The following is a 20,731-nucleotide window of genomic DNA, read 5'->3' as shown; positions in this document are numbered from 1 at the left end:
TACTTCCATTCCCTTTGTCCATCCTCTTCTCTCCTCCATCCTCTCTCATCTCTCCTCTCCTCCATCCTCTCTCCTCCATCCTCTCCTCCAACCTCTTCTTCTCTCTCCTCCATCCTCTCTCCTCTCCTCTCTCCTCCTCTCCTCTCTCCTCTCCTCATATCTCCTTCTCTCTCCTCTCTCCTCCTATCTCCTTCTCTCTCTCCTCCATCCTCCTCTCCTCTCTTCCACCCTCCTCTCCTCCATCCTTCTCTCTCATCCTCTCTCCTTCTCTCTCCTCTCTCCTTCTCTCTCCTCCATCCTCCTCTTTCCTCCATCCTCCTCTCTTCTCTCCTCTCATTCTCTCTCTCCTCCATCCTCCTCTCTCCTCTCGTCCATCCTCCTCTCTCCTCTCCTCTCTTCTCTCTCCATCCTCCTCTCATTCTCTCTCCTCCATCCTCCTCTTTCTCCATCCTCCTCTCTCCTTCTCTCTCCTCCACCCTCCTCTTTCACCATCCTCCTCTCTCATTCTCTCCTTTTTAAAGGGGAATTCCACTCAATTATGACGTATAGCTCTACCAAACGAGCAGCTTCCACTGCTGAGTAGAGATCATTTAGATCACTTTGACATTCATCTAATGTTGCTCTGCGGTGGAATTGCCGTATAACGCCTCTCTCTCTCTCTCTTTCTCTCTCTCTTGTAGATAAGGCGTCCCTAGAGAACTCCTCAGGTTGGGTTCCCCTGCTCTTAGCCCTGCTGTATGAGTACAGCTGTCCCCAGTCCCACTGGAGGCCCTACCTGTCGCTCTGGACTGACTTCAGTGCCGTGGACCAACCCATGTTCTGGTCTGTCCACAGAACCAACATCTACACACAACTAACATCTACAGACCTAACATCTACACAATAACATCTACAGACAACTAACATCTACAGACAACTAACATCTACAGACAATAACATCTACAGACAACTAACATCTACACAATAACATCTACAGACAACTAACATCTACAGACTTTACATGCCTATATTAAACATTTAATGTTTTCAGAACTGTGCAAAAAAAAGAAAAAAATATATCAAGTGTCCCATTTCACTTGTTATATTTCCACATTTTAGTGTTCTTCAGCTCTTTTTTTTCATTCAGTGTGAGAAATCCAGTCTCTGTTGAGCTTTAACAAGTCCATCAAAGTCAGGTTGCATGTCTGAGGTGGAGATGCGAAGCACAGCTGCCAGATGTTCATCAGTGAGAGAGGATCTGTACCTGGACTTGGTAAACGTCATGACTGAGAATGTCTGTTCACATATGTAGGTGGATCCAAAGAGAACCAACATCTTCTGAGCATGTCTCCTAAGCGTATATTGTGCGTGTGAACGTTGACATAAAAAAAAAAAAGTAAAAAAAAAAATTAAATTTTTTTTATTTTTTTTATTTATTTTTTTATTATCATGTAATCTTTCGCGGGCCGGTCAGAATCATCCCGCGGGCCGTACAATGCCCAGGTCTGATCTACACAATAACATCTACAGACAACTAACATCTACACACAATAACATCTACAGACAACTACATCTACACAACTAACATCTACACAATAACATCTACACAATAACATCTACAGACCTAACATCTACACAATAACATCTACACAATAACATCTACAGACAATAACATCTACAGACAACTAACATCTACAGACAACTACATCTACACAACTAACATCTACACAACTACATCTACACAACTAACATCTACACAACTAACATCTACACAACTAACATCTACACAACTAACATCTACACACCTGACATCTACACAACTAACATCTACACACCTGACATCTACACACCTGACATCTACAGACAATAACATCTACACACAATAACATCTACACACAATAACATCTACACACAATAACATCTACACACAATAACATCTACACACAATAACATCTACAGACAATAACATCTACACAATAACATCTACAGACAATAACATCTACACACAATAACATCTACAGACAATAACATCTACAGACAATAACATCTACACACAATAACATCTACACACAATAACATCTACACACAATAACATCTACAGACAATAACATCTACACACAATAACATCTACACACAATAACATCTACAGACAATAACATCTACACAATAACATCTACACAATAACATCTACACAACTAACATCTACACAATAACATCTACAGACAATAACATCTACAGACAATAACATCTACACAATAACATCTAGACAATAACATCTACAGACAATAACATCTACAGACAATAACATCTACAGATGATAACACCTACAGACTCCTACTATCTCTAAGTACCCATTTTATGGACTGTATTGTCCTGAATATAAGACTGCAAATCACACCCTGAAAAAGTGGGCTTGTCTTTCTGTGCTCTAGAGATTAACTGAGAAACTGTGACGTTGGAACAATATTTAACCTCTTTCCTGGTAGCTAGTATGACATGTTTGACTTAAGAACAATATTTAGCCTCTTTCCTGCTAGCTAGTATGACATGTTTGACATTGGAACAATATTTAGCCTCTTTCCTGCTAGCTAGTATGACATGTTTGACTTAAGAACAATATTTAGCCTCTTTCCTGGTAGCTAGTATGACATGTTTGACTTAAGAACACTATTTAGCCTTTTTCCTGGTAGATAGTATGACATGTTTGACTTAAGAACAATATTTAGCCTCTTTCCTGGTAGCTAGTATGACATGTTTGACTTAAGAACAATATTTAGCCTCTTTCCTGGTAGCTAGTATGACATGTTTCGTATCAATGGATTCCTTTCTATCAGGTTCTCAGATTCATATGATCAATGGCTTCACGCTAGCTTAGCGAGCCTGGTACGACCTTCAAAAGACTGATGTTAATGTCAGATGATCCACTGGCTCATCACCAGTAGGTTTCAGATAGTTGATAGTAAGTGTTAGTATTACTGGTATGCCTACATTCTGCTCAGATAGGCTATACTTATTTTCTTAATAAAAAAATCAAGATTTGATCTTCAAAAAATGATTGAAAATCCAAAAATAATCTTATATCCCAGACGATACGGTAGTTGTCATGTACTGCTACCACCATCCTTATGTTACTGTATTGTACTGCTACCACCATCCTTATGTTACTGTATTGTACTGCTACCACCATCCTTATGTTACTGTATTGTACTGCTACCACCATCCTTATGTTACTGTATTGTACTGCTACCACCATCCTTATGTTACTGTATTGTCTACTGCTACCACCATCCTTATGTTACTGTATTGTCTACTGCTACCACCATCCTTATGTTACTGTATTGTACTGCTACCACCATCCTTATGTTACTGTATTGTACTGCTACCACCATCCTTATGTTACTGTATTGTCTACTGCTACCACCATCCTTATGTTACTGTATTGTCTACTGCTACCACCATCCTTATGTTACTGTATTGTCTACTGTTACCACCATCCTTATGTTACTGTATTGTACTGCTACCACCATCCTTATGTTACTGTATTGTACTGCTACCACCATCCTTATGTTACTGTATTGTCTACTGCTACTACTGGACTTTCTGAGTGAAAGACCCCAGGCGGTCAGGGTGGGGGGTCAGACCTCCAACACCATCACCCTGAGCATCGGGTCCCCCCAGGGCTGTGTTCTAAGCCCCCTGCTGTACTCACTCTACACACACGATTGTGTGGCCAAGTTCAGCTCCAACTCCATAGTGAAGTTCGCAGACGACACGGTGGTGGTGGGGCTGATCTCGGACAATGACGAGAAGGCCTACCGGGAGGAGGTTGAGGTACTGGAATGCTGGTGCCAGGACAACAGCCTGCTCCTGAACATTGGTAAAACCAAGGAGCTGATCGTGGATTATAGGAGAGGACAGCAGGAGACACACACACCACTGATGATTAACGGGGCTACCGTGGACAGGGTGAGCAGCTTTAAGTACCTGGGGGGCCACATCTCAGAGGATCTGACATGGTCAACACACATAGACACAGTAGTAAAGAAAGCGAAGCAGCGCCTCTACCACCTGAGACAGTTAAGGCAGTTCAGAGTATCGGGGAAGATACTCCAGTCCTTCTACTCAGGAGCTGTAGAGAGCATCTTGACCGGAAACATCACTGCCTGGTATGGAAACAGCACGGCACAGGACAAGAAGGCCCTACAGAGAGTGGTGCGCTCAGCCGAGCGTACCACGGGTATTGCGCTACCTCCCCTGCAGGTTCTATACAACAAGAGGTGCAAATCCAGAGCCTGCAGAATAATGAAAGACCCCCACCACCCCAATAACAGCCTGTTCCAGCTGCTGAGGTCAGGCAGACGCCTGCGAACCCCAGCTACTAGGACGGAGAGGCTTAGGCTCAGCTTCTTCCCCCAGGCCATCAGAGCCTTGAACAATGAACATTGAGTGCCACAGAACACTGAACTATCCACACACGAGCACACACACGACACGCACGCTGTGCACGCTCACACACTAGCAGCCACTTTAACACGAGCGGGCACACACTCACACTTATGGCCAAGAGGAAAGGCCACTTTAAATTAGTATAACAACAGGAACAGTGTATTGCACTACTAAAGCTACCTAGCATGTCCTATATGCTCTGTAAATACTATGTACAGATACCGAGATGTCACACCATGTTACCTGTTACCTGTTTATTGCACAATGTTTTTTTTTTATTGGATTCTATTATATGTTGTACCACTGTATTGCACATCGTCGCGGGCAAGACCACCCGCATTTCATTGTATACTTGTATGCCGTGACAATTAAAACTCTTGACTTGACTTGACTTGCTACCACCATCCTTATGTTACTGTATTGTACTGCTACCACCATCCTTATGTTACTGTATTGTCTACTGCTACCACCATCCTTATGTTACTGTATTGTCTACTGCTACCACCATCCTTATGTTACTGTATTGTCTACTGCTACCACCATCCTTATGTTACTGTATTGTACTGCTACCACCATCCTCAAAGTTACTTATGATTAACAAAGGCATTCGTTTTGTGGCATTAACGTTACACGTTCAATAACATCAGCATATTTACCCGAACATAGCAAGCATTACTCATTCATATCTCTCACTTCCTTCCTTTGCTCAGAGAGCCCGTACTGAATTGTACCCATTCTGCAATCTGTTAATAAAGTTTTCAATCAGACAAATGTATAGAAAAGCTTTTATTATAACATTCGTTGCAGTAAAATCATTATGCCTCGTTTGGTCATCCTGCAGAGCGCTGGTAGTCTACTCGTGGCCGGCGGGGAGCTAACGTTATTAGCTATTAGTTTGTTGTGGTTCTCGCATGCAGATCAATGGCGGACTTCCCGGAAGTAAAAAGCGAATAAGCGCTTGCCGATTGGTGGTAAGAACAGCAGAGGCGGGTGCAAGCGGTGTGACGTAATTGGCAGAATCGACTGTCAATCAAAATTGTTCTGTTGCCATCTACCTGCATTGCTTTGGTTGAGAGAGAGTGCTCTCTTATTAAAACTCGTAAACTTTTTTGAAAGCCAGTGAGTATTGTATGACTCAGACTTCAGCAATAATCATGACTCATGAGCATTATAAAATAAAAACACACATGGCATGGTGGAATTAATACCATAAACATATTTCTTGATGTTTCCTTTTTTTAAGTAAGTAAAGAGGCCTATGTTCATATCGGTGAGCACAATTTGTAACACAAAAAGAGAGACGTGTAGCCTATTTATTTATTTAATATTTTATTTATTAATTTTATTATTATTATTTTATTTGTTGCCATGCCTAAAATAATAGTCAAGCATAGGGCTAAAACATTTTCATAAACAATAATATAATCTTTTGTTATATGGTTATAATAAAAGCTTTTCTATACATTTGTCTGATTGATTGATTGAAAACTTTATTAACAGATTGCAGAATGGGTACAATACAGTACAGCTCAGTGGACTGGAGGATGAAGACCAGAAAAAGACTTTCGGATTTTTTACATAAGGGTCCTCCATTTTCAATTCATCAAAACATTTAGAGACATACAAATATACAGTAGTTTCATAAAAAAAAAGATATAAAAAAATTATTATCTTTTTTTATATATTTTTCTTTTATAATTTTTTAAACAAACACATAAACATAAACATAACAACATAAAATTAGATATACAAGCATTAATTAACAGTGCACATCCAATGCAATCACCATTTAAATAAATGTATTATACAAGATATACACCTAATACTTGCTATCTAATACCCTATACACATATATGCTCTCGCTTGCTCCCCCCCCCCCCCCGGGCCCCCTTGGATAATCCATCCATTATCATTCGCTCCTAACCAGGCACTACAATTCATATGCTAGCTTTTATTCTCTCCACCACTTCTAACCACATTGTAATTTTGGATTCACTGAGACCCAACATTCTTGCTGTAGATATTTCTAGATAAATCACATCGAGATATGTAAGAATCCAGACCTTTCGGCAAATTTTTTCCGGTTGAAACCATCGTGATGCTATCAGCTTTTTAGCCGCTGTGATACCAGATAAAACCAATCTCTTTAGCTGTATAGGGACTGCAAACTCAAAAACATCATTCAACAGTAATACAGAGGGGTGTACAGGTATATTCAGAGTTAAGAGATTTGATAATTGCTGGGTCACTTCCTTCCAGAATATCTTAACTGGTGGGCAGTCCCAATACATGTGCATAAATGTACCCTCATCCCCATTTGTACATAAGGTGCATCTGGAGTCTTGTTTAAGACCCATTCTGTTCAGTCTTATAGGAGTCAGGTATGTCCTATGAATATAGTTAAGATTGATTTGTTGATGGTCCGGGTTACGTGACGCAAGTCGAACATTTGCCCAGGCTTCTTGCCAATCAAAATTTATTTCCAGGTCTGGTATATCCCTCCTCCAGACTTAGTCTAGGTGGAGGATTTCATACAAGGACGTTAGTAATTGATGATAAAAATCTGATACAAAACCTCTCGATGTCTCTCTTTCATAGAATAATTTGTGGTATCTGTGGTGTACAATTGGTATCCTTAATGGGACACCATGAGCCTTCAAACATAACAATAACTGTGTGTAAAAATAATATGTGGAACTGGTAAGATTAACTTTTTTGTGTATTTCCTCATAACTACAAAAACCCTGTTTGTTGAAAACATCTCCTAATGTGTGTATGCCCTGCTTTTCCCATCTAGGGAATCTTATAGGTCGTTTTCCAATCAGGAGTGCATTGTTATTGAATAAGGGAGTATGATTATGCCATTTATGTGGGTTAGAATATTTTTTTTATGTTTCACGCCATATGAGTAATAATGGGGCCAAATTTCAGTTCGCATTGCTTAATTGATAATTTGGTGTATACTATGTCCTGCAGTCTATGTGGTGCTACTATATTTACTTCTAAATTTCTCCAGGATACTGATGCTTGGGGATCAAACCAGGTTGTCAGTGGTCTTAAAGTGTACGCCTTAAAATAGTGGAAAAAATCTGGAAATGCCATACCTCCGTCGGCTTTGTTTCTCTGTGCGGTGGATCTTTTTATACGTGGTGGTTTATTATTCCAAATAAATCTGTATCCGGAAGAGTGGAATTTTTAACCATTGGTATTTCTTCTGGAAGGAGTATATATTTTTTTGCAGGGGCGTTAAGTGGAAGAAAAGCCGACTTTGGCCAATTTATCTTAAATCCCGATAGATCGCCAAAGTCATCAATCAACTTGAGAAGATGAGGCATTGGGGTTTTGCATGAACAGTATTACGTCGTCCGCATATAAACTAATTTTATGTTGTGTGCCCTTGATTACGATTGGTTCTATGGATTGGGATTGTCTTATATATTGTGCTAAAGGCTCTAATGATAAATCGAATAATTCGGGACTAAGAGGGCAACCCTGTCTAGAAGAGCGTGATACCGGAAAGATTTCGGAGGTGATTATACCTGTTGTAATCATGGCCGATGGGTCTTTATATAATACTTTAATCATATCAATGAATCCTTTTCCTAACCCCATCCTTTGTAATACTGCCCATAGATACGACCATTCCAACCTATCAAATGCTTTCATCGCATCCAGGGACAGCATCGCCTTAGGTGTGGTGTCGTCCTTGCTGGCATCTAGTACGTGTAGTAATCGTCTTATGTTATCCGTGATCAAGCGGCCTCTTATGAAGCCAGTCTGATCCGGATGAACTAAAGACGTCATATGTTTTTGAAGTCTGATGGCTAATACCTTAGAGTACAGTTTGATATCGGTTCCGAGGAGGCTTAAGGGTCTATAACTACCGCACTCGGTGGGGTCTTTGTCTTTTTTAAGGAGGACTGTTATGAGTGCAATATTGTCGTTCTTATGGAAGTTCCCCTCCTTGACTGAGTATAAAATCATATTATTAAGTAATAGGGGTCCAATTATGTCCCAACATGAGAGGTACATTTCTGGTGGAATACCGTCTTTTCCTGGAGCCCTACCACTTTGCATTTCGGATATGGCCTTCCTGAGTTCATCTAGTGTGATGGGTGTTTCTAACTGTTTAGCGTCATCCTCTGATAGTTTGGGGAGGTTAATTTGATTAAGATATGTGTCCATTTTGTTTTGATCGAAGGTCGTTTCTGATTTATACAAGTTGGAGTAGAACTCTTTGAATGTCGTGTTTATTTTTTTAGGGTCTGTAACAAGTCCTTGTTGTGCTTTAATGGTAGTTATATCTGCAAATTTTGCGTTGACTCTTAATTGCATAGCTAGTAGGTGACTTGGTTTAGAACCTTGAGAGTAATGCTGTTGTCTTGTGCTACGTATTTGTACTTCAGATTGTTGTTTATAAATGCCGTTAATCTCTTTTTTTAGCACATTAATTTGAGTTTCCAGTCGAACCGAGTCGTTGTATTGTAAAGAAGTAAATAACGTAGAGTAAAGCGTTTCCAGTTCCGCCAGTTTTGAGCAACGATTCTTGCGTATTTTGGAGGAAAAGCACCCAGTGAAATCCTTGATCAATCCCTTTACCGACATCCATAACATTCTGGGGTCCTGCACCGAATTCGCATTCTCCAGTAGGAATACAGAGAGAGCTTCTTTGAGTTGTGAAATGAATTCCTTGTTATTAAGCAGCATCGAGTTAAATTGCCATCTTGGGGCTCGGGATGACAGTATACCAAATTATCCTTTTAGGAGTAAATAACAGTGATCTGATAATGCATTGGGTACCATTTCCACATCATAGTTATCAAATAGTCTCGGGGATGCAAAAACATAATCTATTCTGGAAAGTGTGTTATGTCTTGCAGATCGACAAGAGTACTTCCGGGTCGTGGGGTTGAGTGATCGCCATAGATCATTTACACCTGTGTTCTTCGACCAATCCTTTAACGCATTAGATGAATTTTTCTGTTCGTTGGAAAAGGAGGGATACGATTTATCCATCCCTGGATCCCAAATGGCATTAAAATCCGCACCAATTATAAATGAGTATTCAGGAAGGTCTAACATTGTTCTGGTAAGTGTAGTGAAGAAATTAGCTTCGTACAAATTTGGGGCGTATACCGCTACCAACGCTATTTTCCTGTTCTTGTATACAATCTTAGCTATAGTTATCCGACCATCTGCATCAGACCATACTCCCTTCAATTCAATATCCAACTTCCGTTTTACGACTATGGTTCTCATTCCAAAGGAAGAGTGAATAATGTTATGGTATATGTTGTCCGCTAATGTAGCTTTGTCTTCCACTAAAATGTGCGTTTCGCTTAGCAGAGCCACGTCAACCTGTTTGTTTTTCATCAGTGTGAGCACGCTTTTGCGTTTGTGTTGATTATTTATTCCCCCAGTATTCCAGATCATCAAACTAGCCATAATCTATACATGTTGTTGTGTAGTTGTTGGTAATGCTTCTGGAGTGCGAATCTACAATGGATATACATCTAACTATTGAGGTCCCGTTGAGAGCCGAGCTTAAAAACATACATATATACAAATAATAATCCCCTAAGTCCCCCTCCCTCAGAGAGTCGTACAGGGCTGTGTTCCATAGACACACCCTACGCGTATGACTCCCTCCCTTAAACCACCGGATTGCCCAAAATGAGCCTTCTAACCCTAACCTTCCTATGCTAATTGCCATAGGATCTAAAACTTTCATTCTAATTTAATAGAATGTCACTCTTGGTCTAGCGCCTTCCCATTAATGTAATAAAAATAGTGTGAAAAATGAAAAATATACCTCCATTGGTATATTTATTTGAACCTTCTACTAACTTGTATATGTTGGAACCTTCAAAAAAAAGGAGAAAAAGAGAGAAAAAAAAACTAAAAAAATAAGAAATAAAATAAAACTCAACAACAAAAGAAAATAGATTTTTAGAAAAAAATTATGCAAATCCCTAAAGCAGTGGAGCAATTGCTTAAAATATTAAAATAACCTTGTCATGCTTATACCTTTAGATGAGGATGTGTTTTTAAAACCTTATTGAACTTCCATGTCTGGTTCATATGCATATACATACCGGATGTTATTGTTACAGGCCTTAGAAAGTTGTTATGTTCCAGAATATTCTTCCTGTCCAAGAGTTATGTCCTTCTAGTGTTTTCCAGTATATTCCAGTGTGTCCCTGAACGGTCAAAAGAAGAATCCAGAATATTCCAGAGTGTTCCCAATGTCAATGTTGGATTATTGCCTGCCCAAAAACCAGAAATCTATAAATATAGTGCCTATCGTTTCGTATTAAACACTTTGTGCCTCAGTGTTGCCTACAGGCATATCTGCTGTCGCTTTTGTAGTTGAGCCGTCATAGGGCTGACCTTCGAATTTTTTTTTGGCAATCGAAGCTTCGGGGCCGAGCTTCGATTTTAATTCGAAGCTTCGAATTAAAAAAGAAATGTAATTATCTTAATTTTTTTTATCTTATGTTGTGGGACTTGTACAGCACTTTGGTAAACTTTGTTGTTTTTAAATGTGCTCTATAAATAAAGTGGATTGGATTAATGAATTAAGTAGCCCCTTTCGTGACTGTGACGCAGCCAACACAGTGTGATTTAATTCAAGGTGGATCGCTGTTGTCGTTTGAACAACTTCAGATTTCATGGGAACTACCAATCCCCCAAATCAAGAATGTTTAAGATGAATGAAGTAAGATTTTGATTATTTGAAATATGGCCTGTGTAGACTAAACTATGCACAGAATTATGTCAGTCTACAAGGTCCGGATTCTACATGGTCCGGCAATGTAGACCTTGTAGACTCCACTACAGACCAATTATCAGTGAATATTCATGCATTTTTAAGAAAGGCTACTTCCACAAAAAAACAAAGAACTCACCAAAACATCTCAGTAGCACCTTATCTAAATGTTCTATTTCATATATGGAGATTCATATTTATTTATGTATTGCATGCATTTCTACATTTTATTTCCTATTTTGTTTATTCATCCCAGTATCTTTCTTTCTTATGTGTGGAATTCTACAAGGCATTTACATTCACATTTACATTTAGTCATTTAGCTGACGCTTTTATCCAAAGCGACTTACAAGTTCTGTACGACAGGTCATCAGGAAGGATACAGCTCTATCAGCTGAGTAACAATATTCATCAAAGTGTTGCGTGTTACAGTGTAGGTTAGTTTATTAGGACAAGTGCAGTAAGGTTAGTTAGGGTTAGATTTCTTTTATTTTATTTTTTAAATTTTATTTCAGATAATGGTTGAAGAAGTGCGTCTTTAGTCGACGGCGAAAGATTGGATGGGATTCGGCTGTCCTAACTGGGGTGGGTAGTTCATTCCACCATTGTGGGGCAAGGACTGAGAATAGGCGTGTAGGTGGTGTATATGTGTTTGAGGATGATATCCTTCAAACATGCAATAGTGATGATATAATTTGGGCAGTGCTACTACTTTCCTCCAGTGTATTTGTCCCCCGGCCCCACCCAATGGCCCCATGCACACACACACACACACACAGAAGTAAAAATAAAATAAAAAATTTGAAGAAAAAAAATGTTTGAATTTTTTTTCTTTTTTTTTTTTTTACACTTCGATTTTTTTTTTAATGTTCGAAGCTTGTGCCATCGAACGAAGCTTCGAAGTATTTAAGACAGCCCTAGAGCCGTGGCAAAGTCATTCTAATAAAAATAATAAAAAGTAAGAAAAAGAGAGAGATGAAAATATATATATATATATTTTTTTGCCACAAATATCGGTATCGGCCGATTGTGTTAGTTGAACAATCGGTATCGGTGGCAAATTTTCATATCGGTGCATCCCTAGCTACCACCATCCTTATGTTACTGTATTGTCATGTACTGCTACCACCATCCTTATGTTACTGTATTGTACTGCTACCACCATCCTTATGTTACTGTATTGTACTGCTACCACCATCCTTATGTTACTGTATTGTCTACTGCTACCACCATCCTTATGTTACTGTATTGTCTACTGCTACCACCATCCTTATGTTACTGTATTGTCTACTGCTACCACCATCCTTATGTTACTGTATTGTCTTTGATGTACTGCTACCACCATTCTTATGTTACTGTATTGTCATGTACTGCTACCACCATCCTTATGTTACTGTATTGTACTGCTACCACCATCCTTATGTTACTGTATTGTCTACTGCTCCCACCATCATTATGTTACTGTATTGTCTTTGATGTACTGCTACCACCATCCTTATGTTACTGTATTGTCTTTGATGTACTGCTACCACCATCCTTATGTTACTGTATTGTCTTTGATGTTGTCATGTACTGCTACCACCATCCTATGTTACTGTATTGTCTTTGATGCGTTTACTTACATTGTACCTCGAGGCCAAAGAGGATCCTCCAGCTATCCTCTTCTCTATCCGTGTGTTGGTGGTCCAGGTCCAAGGCGGAGAGAGACAGTCTCCTGAAGGGGACAGGCGTGCCGGAGGCCGTGGACACAGACCTGGCTAACATCCAGCAGGAGTACAGCGAGGTGGTGCTGCCCTTCATGAAGAAACACCCCGACACGTGGAACCCCGACACACACAGCCTGGAGCTGTACACGCGGCTGGTGGCCTTCGTCATGGCCTACAGGTGAGGAAGAGGAAGACACACGCATGTTCTAGGCTGGACCAGGTTCTGAGCACTGCACTACCACACTGTGGCTCCATTTAAGGTCAAGCAACGATGAGCTCATCTCTATAGTAAACACCATATCATCCATCAGACCAGACCTGGTTCAACGTTTCCTTCTCTCCGTAGTTTCCAGGAGCCCACTGACGATGAGGAGGAAGAGGAAGAGGAGAAGACTCCCAACCCACCCATGATGGTTCCTATGGCCGACATGCTGAACCACGTGTCCAAACACAACGCAAACCTGGAGTACATGACGGTGAGGAGAGACAGGTGTAGAGACAGGCTGTGACGTACAGGTGTGGAGACAGGTGTAGAGACAGGCTGTGACGTACAGGTGTAGAGACAGGCTGTGACGTACAGGTGTAGAGACAGGCTGTGACGTACAGGTGTAGAGACAGGCTGTGACGTACAGGTGTAGAGACAGGCTGTGACGTACAGGTGTGGAGACAGGCTGTGATGTACAGGTGTAGAGACAGGCTGTGACGTCACACAAGGAAGTAAATAGTCAACAGTAACACAGCGTTGGAAGGAGAAGCCCTGATGATATAATATAAACCAACAGCCAATAAATGTGAAGTTGTGGTGTCACATTAAGGGAGTCTCTCACTCCAGAGTTGAAGGGTCACAGGGGAGGAGATATAGGGGAGTGGTAGGTGTGTGTACGGTGGTGATTCTGTGAATGAATAAAGTAGGAAGTAACTGAAGGACCTGTCACGCGCATTATTGTATCGCCTCTTCCTTCGACTTCCCACATTGGTGACCCTGATCGTTGGATTATTATTATTATTATGAGTGATAACGACGAAAACGCTGTTTGCCCCGCTGCGGTGGCAGCTGCGGTGTCTGTCAAGCTGCCCGAGTTTTGGCAGCACGACCCGGACCCATGGTTCCAACATGTCGAGGCTCAATTCCATCTGCGAGGTGTCACAGTGGACGACACGAAATACTATCATGTCGTCTCTGCATTCGATGCACAAACCACCCGTCGCATCATGGGATTTTTGCGAGACCCACCAGCCATGGGGAAATACGCCGCTCTCAAACAACAGCTGTTACGGCTGTTTCAGCTGTCAGATACGGAGCGGTTTAGGTGACAGTAAACCAACCGAGCTCATGGAGAACATGTTGGCGTTGCTCGGCTCAGGTGACGCATCATTTTTATTTATACAGTTATTTCTGCGTCAGCTTCCACCTCCAGTACGCACTGCCTTGGCCAGCTCGCCGCTCGTGAGAGCCAAGGATTATCGGGGGATGGCAGAATATTGCTGGCAAACCGCCACTACAGCGTTAACGTTAACGCTGCACTGCCGGCGGGGGAGATGACGGGAGCTGCGGTATCGGATCGCCGGAGGGAGAATGAACTGTGTTTTTTCATCTGCGTTATGGTGCCAAAGCCAGGCGATGTGAGCAGCCTTGCTCTTTTTCCGGCCAGGGAAATGCCAGAGCCGGCGCTCATTAGCAGCTGTGAGTGCTCGCGACACGACGAGGCTGCTGTTCATTGAGGACACGTTGTCCAGTAGGCGCTTGCTGGTGGATTCGGGAGCCCAGCGGAGTATCCTGCCAGCTTCAGCTGCGGACGGCTTGAGTGGCAGTCACGGCCCCCCGCTGGACGCCGCCAATGGAACTCCGATTCGCACTTTCTGCACCAGGTCAGTGACTGTTTGTTTCAATGGACATGCTTTTAATTGGGATTTTGTAATTGCTTCTGTGTCGATGCCTATACTGGGCGCAGATTTTTTGTGCTCATAGACTTTTGGTGGATGTGGCGAACCGTCGCTTAATTGACGCTGTGTCATTTGCCATTTAACCCTGCACTCTGGGGGGGGGGGGGGGAGTCGCCAACATCCTCGCCACAGGGGACGTGTACCAGTGGCTTCTCGCTGATTTCCCCGCTCTGACTGTGCCCACGTTTTCTGCTATGGTCGCAAAACATGGGGTGGAGCATTATATCCCCACGGCCGGTCTGCCAGTTTGCGCGGGCGCACGCCGCCTTGACGCCGCAAAACTGGCCATCGCTAAAGGGGAGTTCGACACAATGGAGCAGCTCGGCATTGTGCGGCGCTCCGACAGCCCGTGGGCCTCGCCTTTGCATATGGTTCCGAAAGCTGATGGGAAGTGGCGCCCGTGTGGAGATTTCCGGCGCCTCAATAGTGCCACGGATCATGACCGCTACCCTGTCCCGCACATCCAGGACTTTTCTGTTCACCTGGCCGGGACCACCATTTTCTCCAAGGTGGATTTGGTGCGGGGCTACCACCAGGTGCCAGTCCATCCCAGAGACATGCCCAAGACCGCCGTTATTACCGCGTTTGGACTTTTCGAGTTTTTAAGTATGCCTTTCGGACTCAAGGGGGCAGCGCAGACCTTCCAGCGGTTAATGGACTCTGTGCTGCGAGGGTTGTCATTTTTGTTTGTGTATTCCTGGTGGCCAGCACATCTGCTGAAGAGCATTGTTTGCACCTCCGACAGCTGTTTCAGCGGCTGAATGAACATGGGCTGATTGTGAACCCGGCCAAGTGTCAGTTCGGCCGGCCAGGCATAGACTTCCTGGGCCATCACATCTCTTCACAGGGAGCTGTGCCTCTGCCCACCAAGGTGGAGGCGATCACTGCCTTCCCACATCCTCGCACCATCAAGCCCCTACAGGAGTTCCTCGGTATGGTACATTTTTATAACCGATTCATACCAGGAGCGGCTCTCTTGATGGACAATCAGGAGGTGGACTGGTCCCCTGAGAGGGTCCAGGCATTTGATAGTGCTAAGGCTGCTCTCGCTAACGCTACTATGCTGGCACACCCATACCCGGCCGCTCCAATAGCCCTCACGACCGATGCCTCGGACTATGCTGTGGGGGCGGTGTGTGATCAGTGGGTGGCCGGCGCCTGGCAGCCTCTGGCCTTTTTCAGCAGGACACTGCGGGACAACGAGAGGAAATACAGCACGTTTGACAGGGAGCTGCTGGCCCTTTTCCTCGCCACGCGTCATTTTAGGTTCCTGTTGGAGGGCCGGGAGTTCACCGATTTCGTGGACCACAAGCCTCTGACCTTTGCCATGGCTAAGACCACGGAACCATGGTCGGCATGGCAGGAGCGCCAACTGTCCGCCATTTTGGAATTCACCGCGGACCTGCAGCATGTGGCGGGCAAGGACAACCTGGTGGCTGACTGCCTCTCCAGAGTGCGGGTCAACACTGTGCACCTGGGTGTGGACTACGCAGCCATGGCAGTTGACCAGTGCACGGACAGGGACATCCAGGCATTCAGGACGGCCACGACAGGACTGAGACTGGAGGATGTGGTGTTCCAGGACAGTAAGGCCACGCTCCTCTGCGATGTCGCCACAGGCCGACCTCGCCCGATGGTCCCTGCACTCTGTGAGCGTTTCCACCGCACTATGAAGACTGCTCTCCGGGCGGCTCTTACGGACAGTAATTGGGTCGACCGTTTGCCGTGGGTCATGCTAGGCCTGCGCTCGGCCCCAAAGGAGGATCTGCAGTCATCTTTGGCTGAGCTCGTGTTGGGTCAGCCGCTGAGAGTCCCTGGGGAGTTCCTCCCAGGTGCCACAGCCCCCTGGTCAGCTGCGACTCATCGCTTGGCCATCCGAGACGCCGCCAGCACTTTCGCTCCCGTGCACATCACTGTTTTCCCCTGTCCTACATCCCCAAGGACTTGATGTCAGCCCCGTACGTGTTCATCCGCCGCGATGCCCACCGATCTCCACTCCAGGCTCCGTACGATGGGCCCTTCCAGCTTTATGGTGGACAGAGGGGGGCTTCAGGAGCGGATATCGGTGGACCGTTTGAAGCCTGCACACGTGGCCCCGGACGGGCCGGTGGAGCTGGCTCAGCCTAGGGCTGGGCGATATAACGATAATGATAAATATCGCGATATATTTTAATAATCGATATCGAATATCGAAATAAAAAGAAAATCGAAAGATCGTTTTTTTTTTTTTACCTGCAACAGGGCAGTTTTAAAACCAGAGACAGTGGACAGACTTGTCTTTCTTGCCTGCAACTTAAAGTAATGGCTTTGCTTGTCCAAATGACAATACTGACCAAATTCAGATTTCTTTTTCTCTTGTCCATTTATTTTGTTTGCTTTCTAATTTAAAATACATTTTGAAACCGTCTGTACACAGTAGGCTATGTGTGCTAGCAGAACTAGACTCCAGTCACGAGTCACAGTGCACATGTGCGGTGGTTTGTCCACCAAAAAAGCGCCAAAAGATCGAAAATAAACTAGCAGAGCCAGAACTGTTCAACTCCTCTGGAGCCACAGCCAGCAGAGAAGCCGGTTTACTTTAGCTTTTAAACCAGCTGCAGCCTGAGAACTGGAGTGTGAGGGGATGTAACACTAAAGATGGCGGCAATGACAAAGAATTGCTGCAAAATAAACATACATCTGTTGTTAAAAAAAAAAAAAAAAAGCTTTTTTTTTTTTTTTTTTTTTTTTTATACTTATAACAATTCGATAATTATCGATATCGAGAAATAAAATAAAATTATCATATCGTTATCGCGATATGATTTTTTTCCATATCGCCCAGCCCTAGCTCAGCCCCGACGGCGCGGCCGTCCACCCAACCCCACTCCTGCCGCAAGCTTGCGGCCCGTGTCTACCTCTACCCCGGCAGCAGCCCCGGACTCTCCCCCAGTCCAGCCTCGCCGCCGGCGCGGACGGCCGCCGGCTCATGCCCTTCCCCCCTAACTGTTAAGCGCAGTCGTTATGGTCGGGTAGTCAGGCCTCCTACGAGGGGCTGAGTACTTTGGGGGTTTTTTGTATGGGTTGGGGTTGCAGGGTATGTCTACTCTGAGTGTTCGGGGGGGGCCTGTGTGGTGTCCAGTGTTGTGCTAGTTACTGAAAAATAGTAACTCAGTTACTTTACTAGTTACTTCATTTCAAAGTAACTTCGTTACTGTACTAGTTACTTACACCCAAAAGTAATGAGTTACTGTGAAAAGTAACTATTTAGTTATTTAAAAAAAAATAAAAAAAATAAATTGCTCAAGTCCCATGCCCCATATACTCAAAATCGGTTGATCAACTTGACAGTTTCCATTCACATCACCGAACTCTGCTAAGCAATGTGGTCTAGAGCGTTTCATTATATATTCCCTCCCCGCTGTATGTATATTTCTCTCCCACCCACCCACCCCCTCCTAATGTACAGTCCCCTCCCCATCATATGTATATACTCTGTCAGGATCTAGGGGTAACAGTACTGTATATTTGAATACCGCTTATGTCACAAATGTATCAGTACTAAATACCTATATGTCCCTATGCCATAAATGTCATGTATGTTGTGTATGTCATAAATGTCTATATGAATTGAAAATGGGGGACCCTGATGGAAACAAGACAAACGTCTTTCTCAGGTCTGCATCCCCTTAACAATTGTATGTATTGAGCCGTACTGTATTGTACCCATTCTGCAATCTGTTAAATAAAGTTTTCATTCATTCATTCATTCATCCATTCATTAATTCATTCATAACCATCTTGCAGCGTTGTTATCAAAGCATTGCAACGTTAGAATAGTTAGGATATCAATTGTGCATGAAAGGACTATATTTATATTGTTTGATTAGTATTATGAGATTCCCTGGCAGATTAAGTACAGTCAAAATCCGTTGATCTTGAGTTTCAGTGAACACATTGCACTCACCGTCACCAGTCTGCGGTGGTCGAGATGTAACGTTAGTCCAGTTGACTCCAGCAGCCCTTCAAACATGTTCTTTATCTCGTTTCCATGTTGTATATTAATTATCTCTCCAAGTAGTTGCTAAATGGTTTGTTAGTTCGTTATTATTACTGCGTTCTTATTATGTAGATTCATAGCGAGCGTCCTCTTGTTGTTTACTGTAGAGAGCGCCTATTTCTTTCAGAACGTCAGTGGCCAATCAGAAGTGCGAAACCAGAATGAGGCTACGGAAAGAAATAATAATAATAATAATACTTCGTTTTATATAGCGCCTTTCAGTCTACAGTAAACAAAACAAACGCAGGCGAAATAAGGACGCTCGCTATGAATCTACATAAAAAGAACGCAGTAACGAACTAACAAACCATTCAGTAACGTAAGTAGCGTTACTGAATTTCAAAAGTAATGCGTTAGAGTACTAGTTGCGGCAAAAAGTAACTTCGTTTCTGTAACGCGTTACTTTGTAACGCGTTAGTCCCAACACTGGTGGTGTCACATTAAGGGAGTTTCTCACTCCAGAGTTGAAGGGTCACAGGGGAGGAGATATAGGGGAGTGTGTGTACGGTGGTGATTCTGTGAATGAATAAAGTAGGAAGTAAATGAAGGACCTGTCACGCGCATTATTGTATCGTCTCTTCCTTCGACTTCCCACAAAGTTATCTTTGAACCTCTGTTGTCAAGCCTCGTCAATATACCCCCCCCTTCCCCAAAAAATGGAACTGGTGTCGTGGAGTCACTTGGCTGTGAGCGTTTCCATGGTTAGCTTGCAGCTAAAGCTAGTTAACTCATGGCTAACTTAACGTTAGCCTAGCTTGCGGCTAACGCTATAACCGAACAACATGCCCCGAACCGGGGAGGTTGTACCGAACGGTGTACGGTTAGAATTAGGGATGTCCGATATTATCGGCCGATATTGGCATTAAAATGTGATATCGGAAAATATCGGGTTTTTATTTAATTTTTTACATTTCTATAACCTTTATTTACCCAGGCAAGCAAGTAAGAACAAATTCTGATTTTATTTATTTTCAAAAGTATGCATAATGTTGTGTTAATTCCACAACAAGATATATGTAATGTTAATTACCTGAAATTATTCCGTTTTTTGGGGGGGAAACCCTGCATATATCAGTATCGGTTGATATCGGTATCGGAAATTAAGAGTTGGACAATATCGGTATAGGTAAAAAAGCCAATATCGAGGATCCCTAGTTAGAATGCGTACCGTTCCACCCCTAGTAGAGACAGATGTGTTTAGCAGGTTGTGACGTACAGGTGTAGAGACAGAGGTGTTTAGCAGGCTGTGACGTACAGGTGTAGAGACTGGCTGTGACGGTTAGGTGTAGAGACAGGTGTTTAGCAGGCTGTGACAACAGTCTCTGTGTAGGACTGTGCACATCTACAGTACAACATCATTTTACTCGTCTTTTTCCAGTTAGGTTTCCTGTGTACTGTGTGTTTTGCCTGTGTTTAGTAGTGTTGTGTCTGTGTTTAGTAGTGTTGTGTCTGTGTTTAGTAGTGTTGTGTCTGTGTTTAGTAGTGTTGTGTCTGTGTTTAGTAGTGTTGTGTGTGTGTTTAGTAGTGTTGTGTGTGTGTTTAGTAGTGTTGTGTGTGTGTTTAGTAGTGTTGTGTCTGTGTTTAGTAGTGTTGTGTCTGTGTTTAGTAGTGTTGTGTCTGTGTTTAGTAGTGTTGTGTCTGTGTTTAGTAGTGTTGTGTCTGTGTTTAGTAGTGTTGTGTGTGTGTTTAGTAGTGTTGTGTGTGTTTAGTAGTGTTGTGTGTGTTTAGTAGTGTTGTGTCTGTGTTTAGTAGTGTTGTGTGTGTGTTTAGTAGTGTTGTGTGTGTGTTTAGTAGTGTTGTGTCTGTGTTTAGTAGTGTTGTGTCTGTGTTTAGTAGTGTTGTGTGTTT

General features: G+C 42.9%; 1 protein-coding gene across 1 annotated transcript in view; it reads left to right on the top strand.

The window, feature by feature from the left end:
* setd6 (SET domain containing 6, protein lysine methyltransferase) overlaps positions 1–20,731 on the top strand; it is a 70,218-nt gene that overhangs the window by 13,191 nt on the left and 36,296 nt on the right. Inside the window, exons 4-6 of the mRNA XM_084317794.1 lie at positions 681–822; positions 12,884–13,078; positions 13,247–13,376. Coding sequence (XP_084173920.1) covers positions 681–822; positions 12,884–13,078; positions 13,247–13,376 — 467 coding nt within the window. The remainder of the gene's footprint in view (positions 1–680; positions 823–12,883; positions 13,079–13,246; positions 13,377–20,731) is intronic.

The sequence above is a fragment of the Notolepis coatsorum genome (assembly GCF_963971535.1).
Source record: "Notolepis coatsorum genome assembly, chromosome: 6".
NCBI classification, from domain to species: Eukaryota; Metazoa; Chordata; class Actinopteri; order Aulopiformes; family Paralepididae; genus Notolepis; species Notolepis coatsorum.
The sequence above is the reverse complement of the archived record's forward strand: the minus strand, read 5'-3'. Positions and strand labels throughout refer to the sequence as shown.